Source organism: Equus quagga, chromosome 3 (assembly GCF_021613505.1).
Source record: "Equus quagga isolate Etosha38 chromosome 3, UCLA_HA_Equagga_1.0, whole genome shotgun sequence".
NCBI lineage: Eukaryota > Metazoa > Chordata > Mammalia > Perissodactyla > Equidae > Equus > Equus quagga.
Window position 1 is genome coordinate 121,459,357 of NC_060269.1, and position 25,854 is coordinate 121,485,210.

A 25,854-nucleotide genomic window follows, 5' to 3' on the forward strand; every position below is an offset into this window, starting at 1 on the left:
AGAAGGAGGATTAACTCTTTCTCTTCAAGGATCTTTTCTACACATTGCCCACCACATTTCCACTTAGATCTCATTGAACAAAAGCTAGTCAAATGGCCACAGCTAGCTACAACAGGAGAGCCAGAGGAATGTAGTCTTTGAGCTGGAGGACAGGGTGTCCAACCAAGAATCATGTGGTTGCATCTAAGAAGAAGGGGAGAGGGACTATACTGGGGGGCAACTAGAACTCTCTGCCCTGAAAGTCAACGATTGGTCTACATAAGCCATTTATTGGCTTTTATATGTTTGTCTGTAGCTAAGTGCTTTTCAAAGTTTTGAGTTTTTAAAAAATAATTTCCTAAAAGAAATAGTAATTATGTGACAGGCTAGAGGTGCTAATGTTATGGTGGTAATCATTTTGCTATATATAAATGTATCAGATCAACACATTGTACACCTTAAATTTACATAATTTAATAATGTTATATGTCGGTTATATCTCAGTATAGCTGGAAAATAATAAATTTTAAAAGAAAAAAGAATAGTTTCCTACAATCTGAAATATAGACCATGGACTGAATTACTAGTAATCAAACAATTGATGCTCTATGAGTTGGTTTTTAAAAAGATAAAATATAAAGCCATCATAAAATTATAAAAACCTGTAAGAGTGATTTAACAAGTAAACACTGAGCATTGAGATAACATACCCTATCTTATCCAACTTATCCAGTAACATCATAACATTTTTAAATTATATTTCTCATAATAAAGAGAATATTTTGTTACCACTTCTGTCCTCATTTTTCTGGTACTTTTAAGTTTTTTAAATAACACAGTAAAGAAGATTTAAACAAAACAAAACAACCAACGAATTCTGTTGTTAATTATTTTTACTATTCTGGGAACCATATCCCTAGAAAATAAAGTTTCAGAACCACACATTTCCTAGTGCTCTTGTTTCCTTTTTAGAAAGACTATTTTGCATGTTCTGTTCTCAGTATATATTGATATATAGTCAAATTTTACTTTTTTAAAAAAAACAAAGCTTCTGATTGATCCGGGTCCCAAATAGCTCTTCCTCCTTTTCCTCAGTCATCTATTTTCTCACAGCCACCTTTGCAAGAGGGTGGAGATGCGAAGGTAGTTTCTTGCATCGTACAGCTAGATTGAATTCCGGTTCTGAGTCCCACAGGGTGATCACTCCTCCTTCAGTCCCTCCCCACCACCCAGAAATGTCCAAGGGGAAAAAGGCACATAAATGCTGTGAGCTGGTATCTAATTTGCCTATTTTCTAAGATTTTCTTTGTTTGGAACAATTTGCATATTTTCTAAGATTTTTGTTTGTTTTTTTGGGATAATCCAAGCCAAAAGTTTTCTTTGTCTCTGAGTAATCAAGAGCTTCTGGGAATAATTGCAAACATATTGAAGTTTATCCAAAACACCCTTCTCCTTAGTTATTTTCTGGGTGTTCTGCCCTGTCTATTTTTATGGAGAAAGTAATAATTCATCCTGTATAAGAGCCCAATTCAACTGAGATTTATGGAGTGTGCCTATGTGTCAGTACTTACACTGGGTGTCAGTGGATCAAGAATTGAAAGATTCCTTCTGAGGAACTTGAGTCTCCTGGAGCAAACCAACAGATCAACGGATAATTAGAATGTAAGATGCTAATTATTATGATCAGGATGCACAATTGCTAGCAGGGGAGAGGGCACTCAACTCCCAGGCTATAGTTTGGATAGTTTGGAAAGATTTCTCGGTAAGGGTGTTCCCTGGTCTGTCCAGCAAGGCAAGTAGGAGAAGGGCTTTCCAGGTAGACAACAGTCCACGCAAAGAAGGAGTTTGGGGTTTTCAGTGTAGGGAATGGTTGGAGCTAGAACTGAAAAGTTAAGCAAAGACCAGATCACAGAATGTTGCTTGAATGCCGTTAACATCACTACATTAAGCCGTGGCAAGGAGGCTTTTCATTATGAAATATACAGTGTTCCAGAACGTACCTGAAGCCATAGTGTAAAGATTTGGGTCAGAGGACATGATAAAATAAATGCTATTAATGTAAATGATGAAAACATTTTTATATTTTAACATGAATATAGATCATATAATGTAATTAGAAATTTACAAGAATTCTTTAAAATAAGACGTCAAGGACCTTTCTCAGTGATAAGCACCAGAATGTAGAACTTAGCGTGTACATTCCTCTGTCTATGGGTTTTATCAGAGGAAAGTTTTGAGCTTGACTACCCAAGATGTACAGCCACTGAAGGATGTCAGTGGAAGTTCACGTCTTTAAGACAAAGTTCATGAGAGTTTGAAATTTGTCTCTGGTTAAAGTGCAGTGTCGCAGATTTACCACTTAGGACTGACCAGTGATGCTTATGTACCTCCAAGTTCAGCCCCATGCTCAGGTACCGTAATGTGTTCAGACAAAAAGACTCAAGATTCTGGGAAAGGTTCACATAACTTAGAGACCTTGGCAGTGTCACACCATGCTGTTTCCCAGGCCTTGGACACAAAGACACTTTCAGAAATGTTTGCAAGTTCAAATTCAAATAACACAGCATTTCGTTGTCTGAAAGGAGAGTTGATTTTGATGAGCCAATGTTAAGTTCCTGTACATCCGTGGTTGTGTTGCAGGGAGAAGGCACAATTCTGATACAGTAAATAGCATTCTATTTATATAAAATTTATATTTTGCCATAAAAACATAGATGTTAAAGCTGTGGATCTCAGCTTTCAAGGTGCTATTGAGTATCATTGTGGAGGCTGGCCCCATAGCCAAGTAGTTAAGTTCGTGTGCTCTGCTTCAGCAGTCCGGGGTTCACCAGTTTGGATCCTGGGCACAGACCTACGCACCACTCATCAAGCCATGCTGTGGCAGCGTCCCACATAAAAGAATTAGAAGGACTTACAACTAGGATATACAACTATGTACTGGGGCTTTGGAGAGGGGAAAAAAAAAAGAGGAAGATTGGCAACAGATGTTAGCTCAGGGCCAGTCTTAAAAAAAAAAAAAAAGAGAGTATCATTGTGTCTCAGGTTCAGTGAACTGCCTTTTCTAGTCCCCTGAGATTGGGTGACTGAAAAAGGAAGCTCAAGGAGAAAAGACCAGATGGCTAACTGAAGTTGGATGAAATGGGTATACAGCAACACAGAGCCCACCTTTTCCAAAGAAATGTCTAGCTGACAGAGCAGGGCCAATGATTGAGGAGCAGTAGGGAGGAAGAGCCCCAATTTGGTGGGAAAGATCCAGAAAGTTTGTATAAAAAGAAACAATACCTGCAAACCTGAAGTTTAGTGATGATTTTTTTTTTTTTTATGAAAACAGTTTCATGAGGATGATGCTTCCTGAGAAGACCAAAAGGATTAACTGAGACATAGGAGGAAGCAAGCGAGGTTGCGATCCTGTTACATGGTAGATGGCTTTTAAAAAAAGAGAAAGATGGAAGTTGTGGGTTTTGAGGATCACCAAACCACCTCATAGTACAAATCAGCTCCCAAGAGTTGCTCTACCAAGATGTCGCAAAGGAGCCATAGCCAGAAAGAGCAGTTAAACTCTTGGATCTGACACCATAACTGACCAAATCCTAAGAAGCATGTAATGGGATATGTAAGCTATATATGAAATATATATATGAAAGCTTGTGGAATTTTCTCCAAAACTTGTTAGCTCCCTTGGAAAAGCTCTAAGTCTTCAAAGGTAAAATAGCCCTCCTACACAAAGAAAGGTGAAGGGTTCCATTGACAGCAACAACAAGGAGAGGCGTTAGCCAGATATGTGTATAGTTAACGGGAAGAAAATTAGAAAATCTGACAAAAATGAGAGAAAGAGAAAAAACAAGTTGAAAAAATAAACATACCGTCTCTCTGAATAGGACGATCACTATTGAATCGTCAGTTCTTCCCAATTAAGAGAACCACTGTGGGAAAAGAAAAAGAAAATACATCTTCTCCTCATGATTGTAATCTAGCCTAGGAAATAATCCTAAATATCTAGTATATTTATGTTAGTATGTTGTGTTAGTATAACATAAATATCTAGTTATAATTGCTCCCAGGATAACTCCCTGCCAGAACACAAGAAAACCAGTCAAACTGTAACCGCTACATCTCAGGAACATAGTCCCAAGGCTCTGGTGTTTTTGGCTTTTAATCTCTCCAAACACTAGACTGTAAGGACTTATTTATTCAACAGTTATTTATTGAACACCTGCATGGTGGTTAAGCACTTGAGTTATGAGAATTCATCAAGATATGTTTCTTCCTCTTACAGAGGAATGTCTTACAGAGATTATACTCTAACAGCAAGACAAAGGAGCAAGTAGAAAATGGGTGATAGGTGCCACCAAAATGGAATCCTAAAGTAGGGTCAGCTAACCCAAGTCTAAGGAAGGACGAGACGTCCAACGTGAAAATTGAGGAGCAACAGGAGTCACAGATGCAAGAGCCCAAGGATGAGAGTAAGCATGCGCACATTCCAGGGACTGAAACGTGTTGTGTAGCTACAGACAGGGGCTGGCTTGAGAGATGATACAGGGGAAGCAATCAGAAGTCAGGTAGGAAAAGTCTTAAAATCATAGTAAGGGTTTTGTACTCTTTCCTGAGGGTGGTATGAAGCCATTGAAAGGGTTTAACCTAAGAACTACTAAAATCTAAGTTGTGCTTTGGAAATATCTCTCTGGCTGCAGAGTGGAGATGGCTAGAAGCAGAGCAAGACTGGAGTCAGTAAGTCCAGCCAGGAGGCTGTTAGGAGGACAGGCAAGTTTTTGGACTAGCATAATGGCAGCAGGGTTGGCAAGAAGTGGGTAGGTTGGAAGATACTAAAGAACAACAGAACATGGTGGTATACTGGATGGTGTGGTGTAAAGAGACAATTCAAGAATAAAGCCTAGTTTTTTGTCTTAGGCAATTGGTGATGAAGCCATTCACTGGATAGATTGCACAAAGGAAGAGCAGGTTTTGGGAAAAGACAATGTGCGTTCAATTTGGGATGTGTTAAGTTCAAAGAATCTGTGCGATATTAAACTTTAGAGCTGGATAGTCTGTTTGAAGTACAGTTGGCCCTCCGTATCCGCAGCTTCTGCATCCCCAGACACGTGTATAGAACACACAGATGCTGAGGACAAGCTAAGGGACTTGAGCATCCACAGATTTTGGTACCCATGGGGGATCCTGGAACCAATCTTCTGCAAATACCAAGGGATGACTATGCAGGCAAGAGATCTAAGCTACAGGGTGAGATTGTGCCTGATCACCATATAAATAATAGAAACTGCCAGTCTTCCCAGGGAGTATATTTATATGATAACAGAGGGCTCCTGACACAATACCAGGGTATCTTACCTTTACCTTTACTTAACACTCTTCCAGACGATTTTCTAATAATACATTCTGTGAACAGCATCTTTAACAGCTTGGATAATATTTTCTCAGATGGATGTACATTTACTTAACCAGTCACATAGTATCTTGTTAGTTTTCACTAAGGTTTTACTATTTTAAAAAATCTACAAAGAATATTTGCTTCCCCAAAATTAGTTCCATGGGGTGTTAGTAAGCAGTATATGGGACAAGTGTTTCATGGTCGATAAATACATTTGGAAACTGTGGCTTAAAAAACTATTCGGTAGAGTTCTTTGTGGTGATTTCTCAAAGCCTTAAATATGCGACTCTGCGCTGTGACTCTCCGAGAGGATGCTCCTGTGGTTCTTTTATACCTTTTCTCAGCCTTGGGCCGTGGCGTGCCTTTTGGGGGCAGTGCCTTCAGGACTAGTGATTATAGAACAGTTTCCTGAGATACTAACCTAGGTGCAAAAGCTGTCCCAGATTTCAACACATAGTTCCAGAAATTGAATTATCAAGTTAACAGGAATGAATGTTTGTGTCCTTGATGCGCATTGTGAAATACTTTTCCCAAAGGCGATTCTATTGCTGATGGAAATATAAACTGTTAGAAAGACCTGTTTCATCATTCCTCCCCCCTGCAACTCACTAGTTGTTTAAATCCGATCTAATGTGGTGGTGTTTCTGACTACGGAGAGGCTCAGCACTCTTCCTTGTTATTCCTTACTTGCTGCGGCTTTTGTGAATACCTTCTCGGGTCTTCTGTTGGCACCTTAGCTATTCTTGTGAACATAAATGGTCTATTCCTATAATGAGATATTAATGCAGAATGTCATGTATTTGTGACATTCTCCCAGTTTTTTGTTTATCTTTTATGTTTTAGTTATGTTCTTTTTGAACATGTGGAACTTCTAAATTTTTATGAGTCAGTTCTTTAAAGCATTTCTTTTTGTAGTTTTTTCACTATTTTTAAGCTTCGAAGGTCTTTATATAGAGCTTTATCTAGACATTTAATAATCACTTCTTGGTTTTTTGTTGTTATTAACATTAACTCTTAACCCCTCTGGAATTTATATTCATTTATCTTGCTGCTCTCCCCTCCAAAAAAATAACTAACCAAGTTTTACAGCACTGTTTTCTGAATAATTTTCTCTTCCCAAATTAACATATTATGCCTGTGCAGTCTTTCATAATTTTTATGAAAAAAAATTTATCTCCATTTCCTAAATTAGCAAATTGAGTTGAATGGCGGTTTCAGTCTGGAGATGAGCATATATTGTGATATTCATGTGATGAAAACCATGACATTTATAAACTGACTTACACTTAATTTGATATTGTAATAAAAATTTCCGTCCTTGAAGCTCATGGGAGAGATCACTAGAAAAGACAAAAGACTAGCGTGTTTAAAGATATTTGAAAATTAAAATGAAGAAAGGAAAGTTTATTAATAATCAGTGTGAAGAATAAAAGCATCCACTTTACAAACATTCTCAAGTTTCTTTCTCACAATCCATTTTACAGCTGAGGAAGCAGAGACTCAGAAGTTACTTCCCCCAGGTCTGAGAGCTGGGAAGGGCAGAGCCAGGACTCCTTCCAGGGCTGTTTATCACCAGCCCGGCTCCAACTAGGGTCCACCGATAGAGTCTTAGGATTCCCCAAAGGGCCTTCTTTTTTAGACAGCGTCTGTACCTTATCCAAGAGTAAGAGTCCTAGTGCACACTCTGGCATCTCTAGTGTAGGAGGGGTAGACTTAAGAACCACATCCTGAAGGTTTGGAGGCAGGTAGCACATTGAAATTCTCTCTCCTGCAAGACTGGCCCGGGCCCCTGAAGGTGAAGAAGTAAGTGTTCCTTTCTGGTGTGGGAACGGAGGTGCAAGGGATCACCTCACTGTGGGTCAGAAGGTAAGCCCCTCTTATCTGGTCAAGCCCCTTGGCTTGGCTAAATGACATGAGCGCGGATTTTCTCAAACGTTCTTTCTCTGCGGGTTCACATGGAAATTTCAGAACAATCCCTCTTTCCTCTGCTGCGACTTGTGTTTTCAAGCAGCCCGCGTGGTCCAACGTTGAGCCAGCATCTCCGCAGAGACAAGCGGGTGTTTGTTCCCCACGCAGGGGCTGTGCCCTCCAGTGCACGGGCTCTGTGGCTCCCTCGGCGGAGCCTTTCTCAAGTCCCCCGGGAGCCACTTTTGTGGCAGATTCCATTTGGTTTCACAGGGCCTCGAGGAGGGGCGGTGGGGGCCCCCTGGCATGGCCCACCGATCTCCCACGTTAAGAGCAATTTGCAGGCTGCTCTCAGAGGGAGCCCGAGCCCAGCCCCGAACAGGCTGCTCCTGTTACCCCCATTGTCTGCGGGCATCGGGCGGCTTTTCCCAGCTGACCTGCCTGCGAGGGGAGAGATGTGAAAAGTTAGAGACAAAAATGTTTTCTACAGAGTGAGGGGGAGCTTTCTTGTACAGAAAGGAAGGAAATACCTCTGTGGGATTTTATTTTTTTCTCCCCTCTTCATCCAAAAAATACAAAGAGACTCTCTGTCTTTAATGCGAATGTCGGCTTTAAATCTTTTAGGTTTGGATTAACTCTGCAAAAGGAAAAAAAATCTGACAGGCTTTCAGATATGACGCAGAAAAACTTTTTTCCCCTCAATTCATGTTGTTCATTTGTAAAGCCAAAGGCTGGTGGACTGAATAGTGGGTGCCAGTTGTTCACCATTCATAGTTAACATCACAATGGTCAGAATTAGCAGCCTCGGGCTCCACCACCACTTCTGCCTTTTCCACCAGCGGACATTTAATACAAGGTGGCAAAGGCAAGAATAAATCTTTCTTCTCTTGCCCCCCAAGTTAAAATAGATTAAAATTAAGCCACGTAAAGGTATTTTCACTTACTTGACTGAATCTTATCTTACCTTTCCCCCTCACCCTGAAGGAAAAAGAAATGTGGGTTTTTTTACAGTCGTTACCGTGCTAAAAAGCTTCCTTCAATCTAAATAAAACCCACTGACTTGAGAGACATTTCCTATTACATTGTTATTGTTGGTTTTCACTATTGAGGATGTCAGCAAACATATTGAAGATCATGTTTTGCTTATAAAATAAAGTGACTTTTATGTGAATATTTTTCATTTTGTTGGTGTCTAAAATATGGGTGCTTGTCTATTGAATCCATGAGGCAATATTTATTTTCTGAAATTTTGGGTGATACATGTGTATGTTTTAAACGTCGTCAGAGCTGTTTAATCCTACATGGGGAAAAGCTTTAGCATCCTTGAACCAACAGTCTGTATAAGGAAGCCCATGTCTCCATAGAAAAACGTGAACAGCAGTTCCTGGTCTTCGGTTGAGAGTCCAAATGAATAGGTAATCTGAAGCGTAGTTGAAAATTAGTAATCTTTATATTTTAAGGATTGATTGATTAGGACTGTTATGTGTAATTGTGAAATTGCCTGTAAGAATTAGACTCTAGGTCATTTTTAATTCCTGAATCACACCTAGTGAAAAAAATTTTTCTTGTGAGATTTTTAGTAGGGTATAAATGTGCATGTGTTTGTCAGCTGCTTTTTAATGGAATTATAACAATACATTTATGGATTTAAATAGGTACTGCATACTTAGTCTTGATAAACAGACTCAGAAGTGAAACAAAATATTTCTTTTGATTTTATTGTATAATATTATTCCTTTTAAGCTCTGTATAATCTAATTACGTTAGGGGATTTTTATTATAATCGCAAATAACTAATAGACTTTATTGATTTTTTAATCATGGAATCATTTTCTTTGCAACTCAAGGACTCTGATGTGGTAATTTGGGATTTAATACAAAGGAATGATTAAAGTTATTTTTAACACACTTTTATTTGGGTTTTGTATACTAGATATTTGGTTTGACTTTAGCAATACCAGAATGCATCGATACAAGTTATGTAAATCTTTGAACAAAAATTAAGATTTTTCCTACCTGATATCAGCCAAAAATAATCAAATTATTATTTTCATATATATCTTAATTTGTTTATACTATGTTTATGATTTATCTGGATGATTTTTTAATATTGTGTAATATTTTACAAAAGTACAGTTGATTTTCATCTGTCAGAAATAATAAATTTAACTTCTAACCAGGATTTATTTTACATGTTGTATTATAAGAGAATTTCATCCAGAGTGTGTTTGAAGTTTGCTCACAAAGATTGATTTTTATATTCTAAGTTATAAATGAAGGTCAAAGTTTATTATTCCATGTATTGACCACAGTAATAAAAATTTCACATAAAAATACGAAAAAGATTTGGCACATGACACAACTTTGCTATACTAGCTGCTGAGGGAAAAAAAATATATAGTCAATGCATGTTTTAACACATTTGACTTTTAATTCCAAATGTTTCACAAGTTTGAATTCAGAGTTATTATGTACTATCTTGCAGAATGAGATTCTTAAAATCATTTTACTTAAAATCATATAAATAATAAACCTGAATGATGTATTTCTTGGTTTTTAAAGTTGTTCTAATATTGTTTCTGGTGGTTTACGCAGGCAGCCATGTTGTTTAGTTCCGGAATCTTTTGGATGGGTCTTTTATTTATCCCTGTGACATCTTTGCTCCTTGACGTGGCGTACAAGGTGTAAGTATAATACCCAGTTACGTGCTAAAAATATAGATGCATGTTAATCCTCAGATTTCCCTAGTTGTAATATCAACTCCAGAATGTAGTTTGCAGACTAGGAATTAGTAATATTAGTTAATTCTACATAAGTAAAGAAGAAAGGAGTGACTGAGAAACTAGAAAACTAAATTAGCTTAAAAGACCAAACGAGAAGTAAGGCAGATAGTTTCAGTTACCATCAGAGAGTATGTTTTTAGATGTCAGCCTGAAAAACCCATTCAAGGTAAAAGAAAAAAATTCTATCTCCAAACACATATATATTTTTTGTTGGTGAGCAATAGTTATGAAAAGAAGTTTTTTGCTTGCCTGAATCTAAACATATATTTGAAATATAGAACCTAAAATTTTACTAATTTTTCTCAAGGATTATAAGTTTTAAAATGTTATCTCTTCCCACAAGAAACATCATTAACATTAATTATACAACATTTATGTATAACTGTGAGAGTTTTAATATTATAAACCTGAATGATTCAAAGACTGTTGTTTCTATAATTATGTTAATACTCAAGATTACTATAATTTTTTAGATTCTATTGAGAAACTCTTGCTTGTTTTCTGCTTACTGTTGTACTTAGCATCGGCATGATAATAAGCCAGTTTCGTAAAGTCTTAAGTCTTCACACAAATATTTCCATGCCAATCCTTCCTTTGCAGTGTCAAGAGGACTGCTTTTAAAACATTAGTAGATGAAGTTCAGGAACTGGAGGCAAAATCTCAAGACCCAGGAGCAGTTGTGCTTGGAAAAAGGTAAAGCACACATTGAATATGTTCTTTTCCAAGTGAGCGTTAAATTTATCTTTTATTAGTGGTTGGAAATAAGTGATAAACATTTAGCAGTTTAGCCTGGAGCCAGCAGTGTCCTTGGCAGATTTTGGTATCAGAGAGATGTGGATTCTGATCAGATCCGTCATTCACTAAGCTGTGTGTGACCTTAGCTAAGTTCCTTAATGCTCTTGAGCCTCAGTTTCCTCCTCTATAAAATGGGCATGATAATACCTACCTCATGGCTAGTTTTTGAGAATTGAATAAAATACTATAGATCAAGCAGGTAGCTTAGTGCCTGGTGCTTAATGAGCATTAAATAAATGGTTTATTGATAGTTACCAATATTACTGTGTTCTTAAACTGAAAGGGGGGAAAAAAGACTTTTAGCTTGAAACAGTATCCATGATGAAGTAGTATGTAATGAAAATCAGCACATTACATAGGGCGTACTGCCCTACATTTGCTGTGGTTCAGGGCGTTTTAGGCACCGACATAGGCATCTATCATGTATGAAGTGAGTTATGACTTCTAAGTCCTCTTTCTTACCTCTGCCACCCCCAAAAAAGCAAGGTTAGAAAGCTAACCAAATTTACTAAATTCACAGAGCTTTATAAAAAAGAAATTAAAATTGTTTGAAAGCCATCTATAATAAAGCACAATTATGAATACCAGGGATATGTTGTTTTCTCTTTCATCACACTAAAATGAGCTCAAGTGTTGTCTAAACCACAGGGAACGTTTTGCACCGGTATGTGTCACCTGCATCGTGATTCACTGTCATTACTCAGTTTGACACAACGGAGTAGGTGTCAGACTGGGAACTCAGACCTTGGCTTGCAGCCCTCACTGGCTTTCATTAGGCCAGGGGAACATATCACACACCCGTCTGTGCCTCTCCTTTAGAAGTGATAGCACTGGCACTTGTGGAGCGCTCACGACGTGCTGGGCGCTGAGCTTACCGCTTCCTGTGTGCTCTCTCGCTGAATCCCTATAACAAGCCTCTACAAATCTGTCATCCTCGTTTTTTCCAGATGAGGAAACCGGGTCTTAGAGAGTCTAAGTTCTCAAAGTCATAAGTGACAGAGCAGGGCCTTGAGCCAACGTCAGTTGATTCTAGAGCCCCTGCTTCTAACCACTCACTGTTCTGCCTCCTTTTGCTTCTTTTCAGGAATGTGGTAGAGCAGCCAAGACAGCCTACCACTAGCTTGAAAAGGGCCTTATCCTCTCTGTGTGTGTGATGGGAATGATGACACCTGCTTTCAGGGTTATGGGTCTTCTCTTCCCTCCACCTTCCCCTGCATCTCTGTCCCTACATCTAAAAGTCTGCATCTGCTCCATTGGCTGGCATTAGTAGTCCCTCAGTAAATGTTTCCTCTTTCACTTTAGTTGTATAAAGGATGTGGTAAGAGTTCTAGTTCACAAAATTGTGAATAAAACCATTTATTAACAATTATTAGGGAAAGGATAATACTGTTATTGCCTTTAGGAGTAAATTTCTCATATGTGTAAGTATGTTGCTACAACATACATTAAGCCCTTCTGTGTGATATTTAGTTTTTGTGGTTTGTAGCATGTCGGTGGCTTTGACAATTCATAAATCAGGCTGAGAGTTCAATGTAATGACTTCTAGGTCCTAAAGATTCAGGGAGTCTGTATATATGTAGCCCCTTCCATTAAATACAATAAGTCAGAGCCTAAAAAGGAAAGAAGTGAATTCCACCATAAATGACTGCCAACTTCTCCATAGAAAATGCATCAGATAAATTGCTTCTGCTGCCCAGCTCATTTGCCTAAAATAGCTATTCAACTTTTCTCAAGAACTCAGGAATGAGTTACTTGTTAACTGAATACCACAGACAAAAAACCCTGGTACAACATGTACCCTGTGTTGCCATTGCTGCCTATCAGTGATCAGAAGGGTGGTCCTGGTCAGGGCGACCATCGTGTCTTCCTGCAAGGTGAAAGCTAGAGGAGGGGGAAATAAAAAGGATCTGTGAAAGGAGAAAAATAGAGCAGCAACTGGTTGGAAAAGTCTTCACGCTGAACTAATTATGTTCTAAATCAACTAAAGAATTGTCCAATTGATTTTACTGTCAGGATGATTTAAGAACCTTGGAGAACGGGATTGAAGTCAAATTTCAAAAAAAGTTAGCTAATTTTATCTACATTTTCAAAGTGGGAGACGTGATTTCTATGTATTTAGCGATATCAGACCTCCTTTAGTCCCAAACACCACGTTGTTTTATGCCTCCAGTCTTTGCATGTGCTGTTTGCTTGTGTAGAAGCTGATAGCCTCTTACAGACTGGGCAGTCCAGTTCCTAGCTTTCAAAACCTAGTTCAGATGCAATTACCTCAACTTCCACAGATAAAATTAATTCCTACTCTGCTATGTCTGTGCTTGATACTTGTTGTGACATTTATTGTATCGTATTATAATCTACTTGTTTACCCTGTTTGTTTCCCCTACTAAATTGAGCTCCTTGAAGGAGAGGCCTCTGTCTTAGTCTTTACTGCAACCTCACACATAGCACAGCGCCAGGAACATAGTAGCATTTGATAAATATTTGTTGAATGGATGATCGAATGGTCAAGAGAGTAAACTAAGGAATGAATGAATGAATGAGTGAGTAAAAGGATAGTTGAGTAGAGGGTAGTAAATAGATGATTGACCTGTGGGTAGTTAAATAAAAATATGGTACATAAGAACACAATTATACAGGTTACGTTTCCAAAACTAGTAATCTCCAAAGGAACACCAGTTTACTTTTTGTCATAGAATGATGCCATCTTGTGAGTTGATCATCCTCAATTTTCTTTTAATCTTCACTAAGCACTCCTATGAAGTCAAGCTATACATAAAATGAAACTGTGTCAGAGAAACTATAACTTGTGAGCACTGTATCCAGATTAGTATTAATTTTTCATCTTTACTCATTTTTAAAAATTAAAACATCTTGGTTAAAATAATTAGTCGTTTTTAGTAGAAGGAGTATGCCACTTACAATATTACCCAGCAAATTAGATATATTCAAGTTTTACATGGAAATTTTGAGGAGAGAGGTGTGTTTCATTTTGTTTTCAAGCCATGGGTTATGGTAGAAATCGATTTAAGTCTAAAATGTTGGCAGAATAAGCCCAAACTTTACCTCCTGATCACTGTGTAGCCATGGCTTATTATTTTTGGTTAAGAAAATGACTAGAAGCTGCAAAAACCTGTTCCTTGCAGTAACTTTTATGTGGGCAGCCTCTAACACTAGGGAGCATTAGCATCTTCAATTCCAAAATCCAAAAACTTTGAAATTCAGTTCTTTTCCATAGGTTTATAAGAAACATTTCCTGAAAAAATCTAAATCATTTGTTATATAAATATAAAGGTGTTAATGGTCTTTATTTTTTCTGCAATGTAAAATATTTATACACTTTATAGCAAAAACATGAATTTTTTGGAATATGAGCCTCTCAAATACCACTGGGGCCTATTATGTCTATAAGTTGTATGTAATGTTTTACCTTTTCCAAAACAAAACAAAAGTGAATTCAAATCCACAAAAGTTTAAAATAAGGGATTATGGACAGTGGGCTCATTGGAGACAAGGCAGTTATTTTTGGATATCTTTTGTGTATGTTTGAGAAGCAATGCATCTTCTAGACAGGCAAATATGATAATGAGATTAATAATTTTTTTCATATCTAACTGTAGACATTAGCCAGCATATCATCAGCAGTCATTACTATATAGAATTTTAGCCCAGGAGCCTCAGGTCAGTCCTCATTAATTTGTCCATTACCGTTGTTTGGCGCCTAGCCTTAGCTTTGATCAAGAGCGTAGAGAAGTACACATGTCAGGTAATTCGGTCATGTGGGTGGTGATGATGGTCTATCCCAGCCTTTTTCTGTATTTTTTATCTTAATAAAAAGCTATTTTAACATTGCTGCCAAACTAATAGAAAAGAAACTGTATTTCTCAATTTTCACACTGGACTTTATACCAGTATTACACAACTATCTTGGTAGGGGTTTCGAATAGGAGAATGTATCAACTGTTTTCCCCCAGCCTATTCTTATCATGGTGTTAATGGTTCTATCCAGCATTTGCAGAGAAAACTGACAGAACAATGAAATGTTATCTCCTCCAGAGCAGAGATTAAGCCTGTTATAGTCATTGTTTATCTCCCCGCCACCACCATCTAGTACAGGACAGCTGTCACATGCTATACCCTAAAACATTCCATGAATGAATGGTGATTTACTTTCTGGAGATCCATTTTAATGAGTCAACCAAAATAACTTGGCAACCCAATATAAAGACAAATGCAAATTTACCGCTCTTCAAAGATTACTGAAAATACCTTAAGACGATGCGTCCCGGGACAATAATGGGTTTTTATCTATACTTTTTTTAGTGTCTCTAAATGAAATCTTATTTTAAAACATGGTGTCTTTCCACATCCCCGCCACCAGATATCTTAAGTTGCAACGTTTTAGCGGGCTTGGCAATAAGGTAACAATATTTAAGTGGTAGTTGTGTGATTGCACTAAATAAATCCAGAATTTGCATAGCTTGGTATGTAAATGAAAGACCATACAAATTGAGTAAAACTACTGACCAAGAGTTGTGAATAGGATGTGGTTTTAGTTAGAAGTATCTTACAGTCTTTTTTTTTCCCTTCTCATACTGTGTTAAGCTGTTCAACAAAAACTGAACTTTTAACGTGTCTATTAATGTTCATATGTTACCAGCACATTTTATAATGTGACTTGATAGTAAAATCAGAACCCACAATCGTCGATGGCACAGAATTGTATAATTTTGAAATGATGAGTAGTACCCTAAGGGTAGGACAAGATTAGAGAAATACAAATCATCATCACTTATTATTTATTAAGCAGCCTCCTGTGAATGGCATTTGTATTCTGTGGGAGAGATTCTTTGCTCTATAGGAACTAAAGCAAGAGGTTCAGTGTAGCTAAGACAAAAAACATTACAACAACAAAAACCTAGTAGTTTTCCTACTAAGGAAGTGGAGTAGGGTCATTATAAATTAAAACTCCTGTGCAGCCATAGACATCTTGTGTTGAGCTAACGTTGAATCTAAACCAAGGCATCAGAAATGATCCTTGCAAAGTATCTTTTGTTTTGTGATAATCTCTGTTCTAGTGGATTTTTTATAATAAATTCTTGGGATCTGGGGGGTGGTAAGGATGGGAGGGACAGCCTTTACTGAATGCTTCCTAAGTGCCAATCACTGTGCTGCAAGATGTGCAACTGCCTGCATCCTCACAGTCAGCCTGAGGGCTTGTCCTGTTATCCATGAGAAGACCAAGAAAGGCTCGCCTAAGATGACCCAGCTGATAAGTGACAGACTCAGAATGAAACCAAAGTAAGACTGCAGAGCCCATGCTCTTGCCACAGTAGTGTGCTCCTTTCCAAAGAAAGAGACTTTCTTATTGCTTTTTTGTGTGTATGATGAGTACACTAGACATTAACTTGATGTAACAGCCGAGTGAAAGTACAGCCTTATGTGAACCATTACAAAACAAAATTACGTTATGTCATATATTTAAGTTGCCGTAAGAGGAAAGATGAAATTCTCACATCTGCCTTCTTAACACTTTCGTGTTGTAATATTAAAGTATTATGCATTTAGGAAGGCCAGCCTGAAACCTGGAAAATGTATTTTGGGAAGAAGCAGCTGCGTAATGATACGTCGCCTTCCTCTAGTCTTCTGTAGTCATTTCAGTGTTAAACACCCGGGACTTCCCAGCACCCCATCCGCAGTGCTCTGCTAACAAAATCAGGCCACCTGCTGCCAAAGCTGCCGACTTCCTCAAAGCAGTTCCATATTTTCATGTCCCTCAGGGTCCTGGGGTCTGTAATGTTAGATCATTTTAAGAGTCGAGTCAGAAAAGTGACTGTAAAAATGGCCCTTTCCAATTCCCCATCTCTGTTTATTTCACTGGCAAAAACAAGTTTTACAAGTATTTGCAAAACCACTGGAGTTTTAGATTAATTAGCTTTCTTGCCTTAATGTAGCTAATTCCCAGTGACAATAAAGTATGTCTAATAAGTACCAGTTAACACCCCTTAAACTTTAAAAAAAATGTGTAGAAGATTACTACAAATGTCAACATTTCTAAATATTTTACTTCAGCAAAAGCCTAAATGTTTGTGTAATTATGAGTTCATTTTGCAGAGGATCATTTTTTGTGTGTGTGTATGATAAAAATTGTTCCATTTCAATGTCTCAAAAATTTGGCAAAATACAGAACTAACATAATTTACAGCAGTTTAACTAAAGTTTTTATAGTGGGGAAAATACAAGATGGAAATTTTTCAACTGAGTCAGTTCCAATGATTAAAACAAAATTGCATAAACATTTGCTGCAATGCATGTGGATTGCTTATTAGCTCTTCATGCTGATTATGTTCTTTGATATCAAAGTAGAGTTTTATAAATAAGCCAGTGCAGAAATGGCATGACTGAGAGGATTGATGGTGTTTCAAAGTACATTTCAAAAAAAACAACAAACAAAAAAAAAATAGAAATACATTTCAGAGTTATTACTCAAATTCATTTATTCAGCGAACACTTGAGTTACTGCTCTGCGAGACACTGTTCTATATGCAGTGGGAACAAAATAGATGCATTATTTCTTGCAGTGTGCCTTTCAAAGTTACATAATTAATTAAATGGATTTGTTTCCTTGGAGAAGATTATTGTAAATGTTTATTGAAAAATATTTTTCCATGTCGTTTTACCTTTTATATTTCTGAAAATATAATTTATATATTTCTGAGTATAATTTCTGAAAATAGTTTATTTTAATATCAAATTAAGGAATACATTTCATACTTGATCGAAGGAGGAGTGGAATTTTTCTAATTAAAAAGTTTATGAAATTTCTTCCTTGCATAATTTTTAGGATTTCTCTATATAACAAAAAATATTGTGCACCAAAATATGTGCAAAGTAGAAAAAAGATTTAGTAATAATTTTTTAACTCTAAAAATGCATACTTAGAATATGGTAAGCAATTCAACCAAGTAGTAAGTCAACCAAGATTTTAGAAGCTAATAAACTACTGGGAGATTTTGTATTTATTCATTGTATTGTGCAGGTTCTGTGTCTCCCTTTGACTTAAATATAACTGGGAGGTAGGGAAGTCTTTGGATTATTGGAGACAGAATTCTCCTTAGCTATGGAAAAAAATAGCCTCAAAAGTATTTATCTAAATACTTGAAATCTCATTTACTGAGAAAATGGGATTTAAAAAAATCACTAGACTCCTGATTTCTCAAGCAATCTTTTGTTTAAGTCTAACTCTGTCTGGTGGTCCTTGGGCATGCTGGGGTCTCTGCCGAGTTGATAATTCGTTTCACACGTTTGCACCTGCTCTGCAGCCTCACAGAGAGGGCGCAACTGCTCAAGAACGTCTTTAAGAAGAACCACGTGAATTTGTACCGGTCTGAATCGGTGCAACATAACCTCCGTAAGTATTTGAGTTCTTATTCTTTAAAAAATTCTCTGGCATTATTTCATAGCATTTATGAGAGCAGTACTTTGACTTTAGGGATATTTAAGTATTTAAAATTAACACCTAAAGCAAGTTTTGCATATTTGCAACATGTTATGTAAATAACAAATGTTTAGCAAATCCTTTGACCACAACCATCTCACTTTTAGCAGAAGAGAGAGAGTATTTTAAAATCTTGCTGCTCTCACTTAAAGGAAAATAACATTTCCACATGCCCCTTGCTACCTTAAATCTTAAAAAGAACCAGTAAAATAAATCTTAACTCTTAAAAGGTGCCTCTGTATTGTTATCTTTTCTACTTGAATAACTTTGCAAGAGCCTTTTCAGCTTTCGTACAGCACAGTGAAACATATATTTTCCCCTTCAAAAATATTTATGAATATTTAGAGTTGTAGGAAATTATTGGGTATCACGCCCTCTTAACATTTCAAGGATCTAAAAAAGAATATAAGATATAAAGCCCTGTAGTAGATGTATTTGTGTTAGTAATATATCTTTTGTTTCATGTTGTTTCCACATATAATTTATTTTCATTTATGTATGCTCATGTTTAATGCTTTTGCTTTTTATACTTCAAGAGGCCTTTTCTAAAGATGTGATCCCTTTGGGGGCCCTTTCTTATCCCCATGCCCCCTCCAACCATGCCGGGGCATGGGGGAGTTTATTTGTAGATGCTGGGAGCCAAGGAGAATGTTGTCGGAGGGCAAGAGACCACTTTTCCGCCATTCGCAGTTGTGTGTGTTTATCTCCATCTGCTCCTCTTCCTCACTGTTATTCTCCCTTCCCCCTCCTCCACCTGATCTGTATGGAAATACGTGTGTTCACGTGACTGACTCTCCCACCCTCTCTAGTATTCGGGAAGCAAAAATTAGACGGGTTGGACTTGAGATGCTGAACAGAGAATTGAGGGGACTTGAGAGTGCCTACTCATTCATCTAGAAGCAAAACTTGTAGAATCTAAGCTGGCAACCTACAGTCATCCCACTCTCCCTTTTGCAGCTGAGTCTGCATCTTTTCTAGACATTAAAAATTAATGTCTTCGTGCTTTTGAAGATGGGAGAGATGTATTAGTTTCCCAAGTTAGAAAATGAGCACTCAAAACTCAGAGTAACAAGAGATTTCCAGTGACTTCATGATGGCCATTTCTATTTTATCTTTCACTTACAGATGGGTATGCTTTCTCTCAAGATGAAAATGGAATTGTCTCACAGTCTGAAGTGGTTAGAGCATATGACACCACAAAGCAGAGACCTGATGAATGGTGATGGGAAGGAGCTGCGAGGCAGGCTCTGCTGTGTCTAAGGAGAGCTCCCAGGTCTTCACCGGAATCTGCTGACCAATTCCAGTCTGGTCCAAGGAGGGGAAAGGTGGATCTGAGCTCATCTCGTTGATTGACATTCAGATTCATGTATATTATAGACAGAAGCACTGTGCAACTATACTGTAACACCATCTCTTTCAGATGTTTTAAAGTATTTGCTAAGTCTTTGTAAACAGAAATTGAAAATGACCTTGTATCTTGCCAGAGTGCTTTCTTAAACTGAGAATAGGTCAGTATTATGCCGTTACTCTGGGGCTGTACCTGACTATCAATTTATTGGATATACCACAAGGCAACCCACCATTTAAAAAACTCTAAATTGGTAATAAGTTAAAGGGACTCTTGAAATCCAGACTTAGATTTCAGAATATGCTGAAAAAAACCAGCATTCTTAAGGAACTGACTCACCTTTGAGCAAAATTTCTAAACAAGACATTAATAAGTGTTTGCGTCAAAAACTGTCTTGATAAATGTTTGCCAAAGAAGTTCAATAAATGTATTTCTCACTCAGTAGTCATTTGCCCGGAAATTTAAGAGAAAGTTTACCTCCAGTTCTGCTGTCAGATCTGCATGCTTGACTTTTCAAATGTAAGAGTGATACAAAAATGAGTATTTCAAGGCATTTGCTACTAAAATCTGTCATGTTGCACCTTTGGCCTTACAAATGCTTCTTTCTGGTTTGTCTTGTTTATTTGTTAAAGCTATAGGGCACATGTGGTAATGTGACTGTCGCTACGATACTGATTTTCAAACCTGTATTTATGTTTCAGTCACTTCTGATGAAGTTTCATCATTGTTTAGATTCTTCTCAAAATCTGGCTTCTGCTGTAGACTGAGTGATGTCATTTTGTCTTAATGTTTTCTCTCTCAAGAAAAATATGCTTATGTATTTATGTGAGATGTCCAATGCTTCTGTCGAGATGTTTGGAATACCATGTCGGATAAACGCATGGGCTTTTGTAACATACGTACTCTCGGCTTTTGTCCTGTATGTTGGGTCTCCCTATGATTCCCACTGGAGCTGCCTGCTGTCTTATATAGCAATCCCGTGTTCTGGTGACTGCCCCTGCGCTTAAGACGGAGCATTACTTCACAGTTCACTGGTCAAGCAGCTCCCAAAAGTAGTCACATGCTGCTAATTGGGACAAAGAAGTAGTACATTTTCCCCATTTTAAAAACACCTATTTTACTCAAGGCTGTAACTTTACAGTCAAAGAACACTTTTCATCATAAGTAGCTTTCATTAATATGTTTTAAAATGTATGTTCAGTTTACTTATTTTCAGCATTTCCAAGACATCTCCTGAAAATGCCTATTTTGCTACCAAGAATATATGAAGGGGCTGTTTAAAAACCACCACCGGTTTTCTACACTATTTTTAAAATAACGCTTTCATTTAGAAAAAAATAAAAAGGAATTCTAGTTTTCAGATACACTTCAGAGATTGAAGCAAACTTTTTGCCTTTTATTCAAAAGCCTGTTTGCCTTTAAGTGGACTTACCAGCAAAATAGGTAGAACTTACTCTTTTAAAAAACAAAGTCAACTAGAATTGAGAAGAGAGGTGATTTTCAAAATCACTCCTTGAGTTTAATAATTTCTCATTCTTTTCACCCTTTTTCTCAATCTAGGTATAAAATTGGGCTATATATCATTTCCTTCTCCATTAGCTATTTAGTTACAGGTATGCGTCCCATGTTTTCTACAAATAAGAGAAGTTATAACACATACATGATTCTAACCGAAAGGAGGCAAGGAGTTGACATCCCTTCCCAGAGCCTTCCCATTGGGGATTCAGATTAAGAGAATGGGGAATCAAAACCTCTAGCAAGAGCACAGGTGTAAAAGGCTAAGATCATCTTCAAAATTCTGACGTCACACACTTTAACCGTGTACCGAATGGATATTCAGAGCAGCTTCTCTGAGCCTCCCAATGGTGATAGTTGAGGTCAAACCACAAAAATCAAACAAGAATGAAGTACATCCCTCCAGAGAAACACTTTATAGCAATTACAGAGAAGAGCCACTTCCCTTTGCCCTCACTTCATCAGTGGCATCCTTCTCCAAAATTTTAATATCAATGTGATGAATATAATAGAACTGAATTTTCTGACTTAAGAAAGCTAAAAGTTTTATTTTTATCTTGAAACATGAATTGTTTCTGTGGAGCTCTTCAACATGAGTAGAATACTTATAGTTAATAATTTAATGTGTAAGATCATGATCTGAAATATGATTAATTTATGTCTTTTTGTCCCATGGTCCTATTTTTGAATTATCAATGTTAAGTCCATTTCTTTGCTTCTCGGGTGGGTATAGGGGGTCAACCTCCTTGGTAAAACTTAAAATATGACATTGCAATTGCAATGACTTTGTAGTGTTAAGTTAGAGAAAACCCTCTGATTTTTTAACCTTCCTAAGGGGGAAAAAAGTAACACAGTTTTACCAGGATTAAAATAAACAGTTGAAGTGACTTTTAACGTTTATTTTCTGAAATAAGGACAGGTACTCTTCAATTAAAAAGTCCCTGGTAGGGACTGTGGCAGATGCTAACGCCATTGCTTTACAATGTTTACAATTCAGAAAATACTACTTACGCAGAAAATCCTCCTTCCTCTCCCGTTGAAAAGCTGGGGTTGCTTCTTTAATGTTGAATGGTACACAGTGATATTGAGCATGAAGTTTCTAAATGTTTTATATATACACATAAAAATATATTGTGTCTCACACCCAGAAAGATGCTTTATGGTAGAAATTACTAGCAGGAAGATGGTCTTTCTCAGGAATGTGGTAAATTTAAAATGATGTGTATGCTGCCCGCCCTCCCACGCCCCGCCCTGTGTGGTGTGAGCCTCCTTCAGCAGTGTTGCCAAGTTCATGGAGAACTTCTAATTAAGTCAGGTGAACGTGTATTCTGCTCAATAATATTAGCCATTTACATGAATTGTAGGGTCATTAAATGGAATCAGTGATTCCTCTTAATTTCCAGGGGAAAAAAAGGAATTTAAAAAACCAACATTTATTCTCATCATTACATTTTATATTTTAATTTTGCAACTCAGCATTCTAAATACCCAATATGAAAGTCATATGTTAATTTGTTCTGCATCGTGCGCACTGCATATCAGTTATAGTTTGTCATTTAAAATGTGCTTTCAGGAAATGAATGCTAGTCTGAAAGTAATAGAATGTATATATATAGTTTTTAAATTATAACAATGTCATCATCATTACAAAGCTAAATAATCATTGGTGTTTATTTTTGTGCAGTTGCCCTTTAATAGTTCCTGATTTTAAAACTCATATTATCAAATAAATCTATAATCTTGTAATCATGTACAAAATTTATTGAGAAAATGCCCACCCCATTCACATCATATGGATCACGCCTATGGAATTCTTTTTGTAAATTACTTAATGTAACACCATGCAGTCTGGTGCCTAATAAATGCTTTTTAATGATGAACATTTCCATAATGCCTCTTAAAGAGACCATAGTCTGATTTTTCTCACATTAAAATAACTGAAGTCACTTGTGAAACTTATACTTTGCTGCATTTTAATTAACCTTCAACAGCTATTAAAATGGAATGTAAGTTAAATTTTGAAGGAAAGGAAATAAATGTTTTCCATTTTTCGTCTTGATTTATTTTCTGTATGAGAGCAGCTGTGTTTTTGATAGGTTTATGGTTTGCATGAATTAATATTTAAAGTGGTCTCGGCCAATGCATGGCTATTGCTATAAATCTTGATGTTTATTTCTGTCTTATAACATTCTATCATGGCCTACCTGGAATTTAATGTTCAGTGGACAAATTAATTGGTTCTCTGCACAACTTTTTTAAATAAGTAAATTATTTTACAAACAAATTTGAACAAATTTAATTGAAACTTTTATTTAGCTTGCCTCTAAGAACTTTTCTTAATAAAGCTCACAAAACTTCTCAGCAAATAAATCTCCCTTAAGTAGGAAAAAGCTAGATTTCGTACTTGCTTACTTCGAATTAACAGCAATTTTCCGTAGGTAAATCTGCTCTTGCAAAGATGTGAGCAGAATATTTTAAAAAATATTTTTATGTTTCGTGGTTCTAGAATAGAAGGCAGAAATGCAGTAAATACTATTTGTTGTTTGTTTTACTACTTCAAGCTTCATTTTTCACATTTTCAAGTTTATTAGGTTAAAAAAAAAGGCAGCCTTGGAAGGCAGCTACTATGGAAAATTGCAGTTTGCATTAAAGATAAAATAGTATTTTCAGCTCCATTAAAAACCATTCCTGCTGAAACTGCTGTAGAAATTGTGAAGCTGCATGAGTGGAGAGTATTGAATCTGTGATTATAGTAGTTTTCTCAGGTTTGTTGATCTCGATGTTCAATGCACTGTGTTTTATAAATAGTTATTAAAGTTGAGTGATACCCAATTCTATGCAGTGTTATGTGTCATTGGCCTTTTGTGAATGTGCATGTTTTAAACTACAAATTTTACACATTTTGTCCTCTAATTGTTATTAAAAACGAAATAAACTTTACCGTTACGTAAAGAAAATTGTTGAAGTTTTAATTGCTAGTTTTCGAAATTATATTCCTTTATAAAACATTCAAATCCACGGTAACTATAGTGTGAGAAGGTGAATCCATTCAATGACCTTTTAACATATTTTGTTTACAACTCCACTGATATACAAAATATTCCTTCATTTTTATCCAGCTAAATGAAACATTAAATGGGGTATATTAACTCTAGTTTGACAAGAAGAGTCATTTTGATAATTAAGTATCAAAAAAGAATTCTTTTAATAAAATTACTGTATTTGGATTCTTCAGTCAGAAAAGTCTCCCAGGACTGTCTCATTACATATTTAAATCAGCCTGCAAGTCAACAGCTAATTCATGGCACCATCCTTTCACTTAGGATGAATTTCTTAAGTTTTTCTAAACCCCCCACTTTTTTTAAGTTCATGAGAAAGTGGCCAAGTTGAGCCAATAACCTTTGAAGCAAGTAACCAGAAAATATTAAAATTGCCATGTGAGACAAAAGTATAGGAAACATCAGAAATGAGAACAAGAGCTTTATCAAAAATCAGCATCCCTAGGTAAAAGAGAAAAGACTGACACTGCCATCTGGGAAACTGCTAGAACAGGACTCCTTCACCGAGAGGCACTGAGGAAGCAGGCTGAGGAGCCCCTGGTTTTATTAGAATGAGGCAGTGTGTGCTTAGCCCTCGGGGCCCCATGTCCTTTCCACAGTCTTCCTTCCCAGGGACAACCGTTGGTGTGGGTTCCCCAAGCAAAACCATGGCAGAACGATGTACAGAAAAGTTACCTGCGAATTATATCAAATGACTTTCACAGTCAACTCCAATCTCCTTAAAATAAGTACTGTGTTTATACTGACCATGTAGTTTAAGATGCCTTCTAACACAGCTGTAAGGAAACAGCAAACTTGAAATACGTTCCCATAAATTCAATACATCATCCCCATTTAAAGTTTGTTTTTGTATGCTATGGCTTCTCTAACCTAAAGCTTCCATTTCGGTAACGCAGGCCCACTCATTTTAATGAAGAAAGATCTTCCTAACCTGGATAATTTCACTAGTAGGCTAATAAAACTTGTTGGAAAGTATGAAATATTTTTTTACTATCCAGTTTTTATTTCAAGTACAAACTATGTAACTAGCAATTCAAATAAGAATTCTCTGTCAGAATAATTTCATTAATAACTACTGTTTGTCTTTTTAAAATAGCCATGTACATATAAAAATATGTTAACAGCTTGTTCCCTTAATAGTTTAACATGCCTGGAAATTCTTATTTTTCCTGAACGTATACTAAATAAACTTTTTAGGTTACGCCTAAGTAAACTAATCCTGACTCAATGAAATGTATCAAATTCCTTATTGTGATTGTCTATACTTTCAGGAAACTTTTGGTTGTCCCATTTTAGAAAGAAAATTTCCTATGGATTTAAGTTAATCTGGCAAATTCTCCACCATAAGAAGTAGCTAATGATAACACCAATAAAGAGTAAACAGGGAAGATAAATCTCTCCATTTGGACAATTAAAAGTACAATATTGGCTTTGGAATGAATAACCATTTTAAAGCAAATTTATTAAATACGTTTTTTTAAAGCAAATGATAAAATAAACATACAGGCCATGAGTGCCCAACAGAGTGGGAGAGTGCTTGACCCCAAGCAATGACAGAAGTTGGCCAGGTATCAGAGGAGGTCATGGAT

General features: G+C 36.7%; 1 protein-coding gene across 3 annotated transcripts in view; it reads left to right on the top strand.

Annotated features, from left to right (window-relative positions):
- LOC124237237 (phospholipid-transporting ATPase IA-like) overlaps positions 1-24,143 on the top strand; it is a 220,743-nt gene extending 196,600 nt beyond the window's left edge. For all 3 annotated transcript variants that reach the window (XM_046656693.1, XM_046656694.1, XM_046656695.1), the window contains 4 exons: positions 9,866-9,954; positions 10,654-10,746; positions 18,168-18,256; positions 19,469-24,143. In XM_046656693.1, coding sequence (XP_046512649.1) covers positions 9,866-9,954; positions 10,654-10,746; positions 18,168-18,256; positions 19,469-19,566 — 369 coding nt within the window. In that variant the 3' untranslated portion in view covers positions 19,567-24,143. The remainder of the gene's footprint in view (positions 1-9,865; positions 9,955-10,653; positions 10,747-18,167; positions 18,257-19,468) is intronic.
- The last annotated feature ends 1,711 nt before the right edge of the window (positions 24,144-25,854 follow it).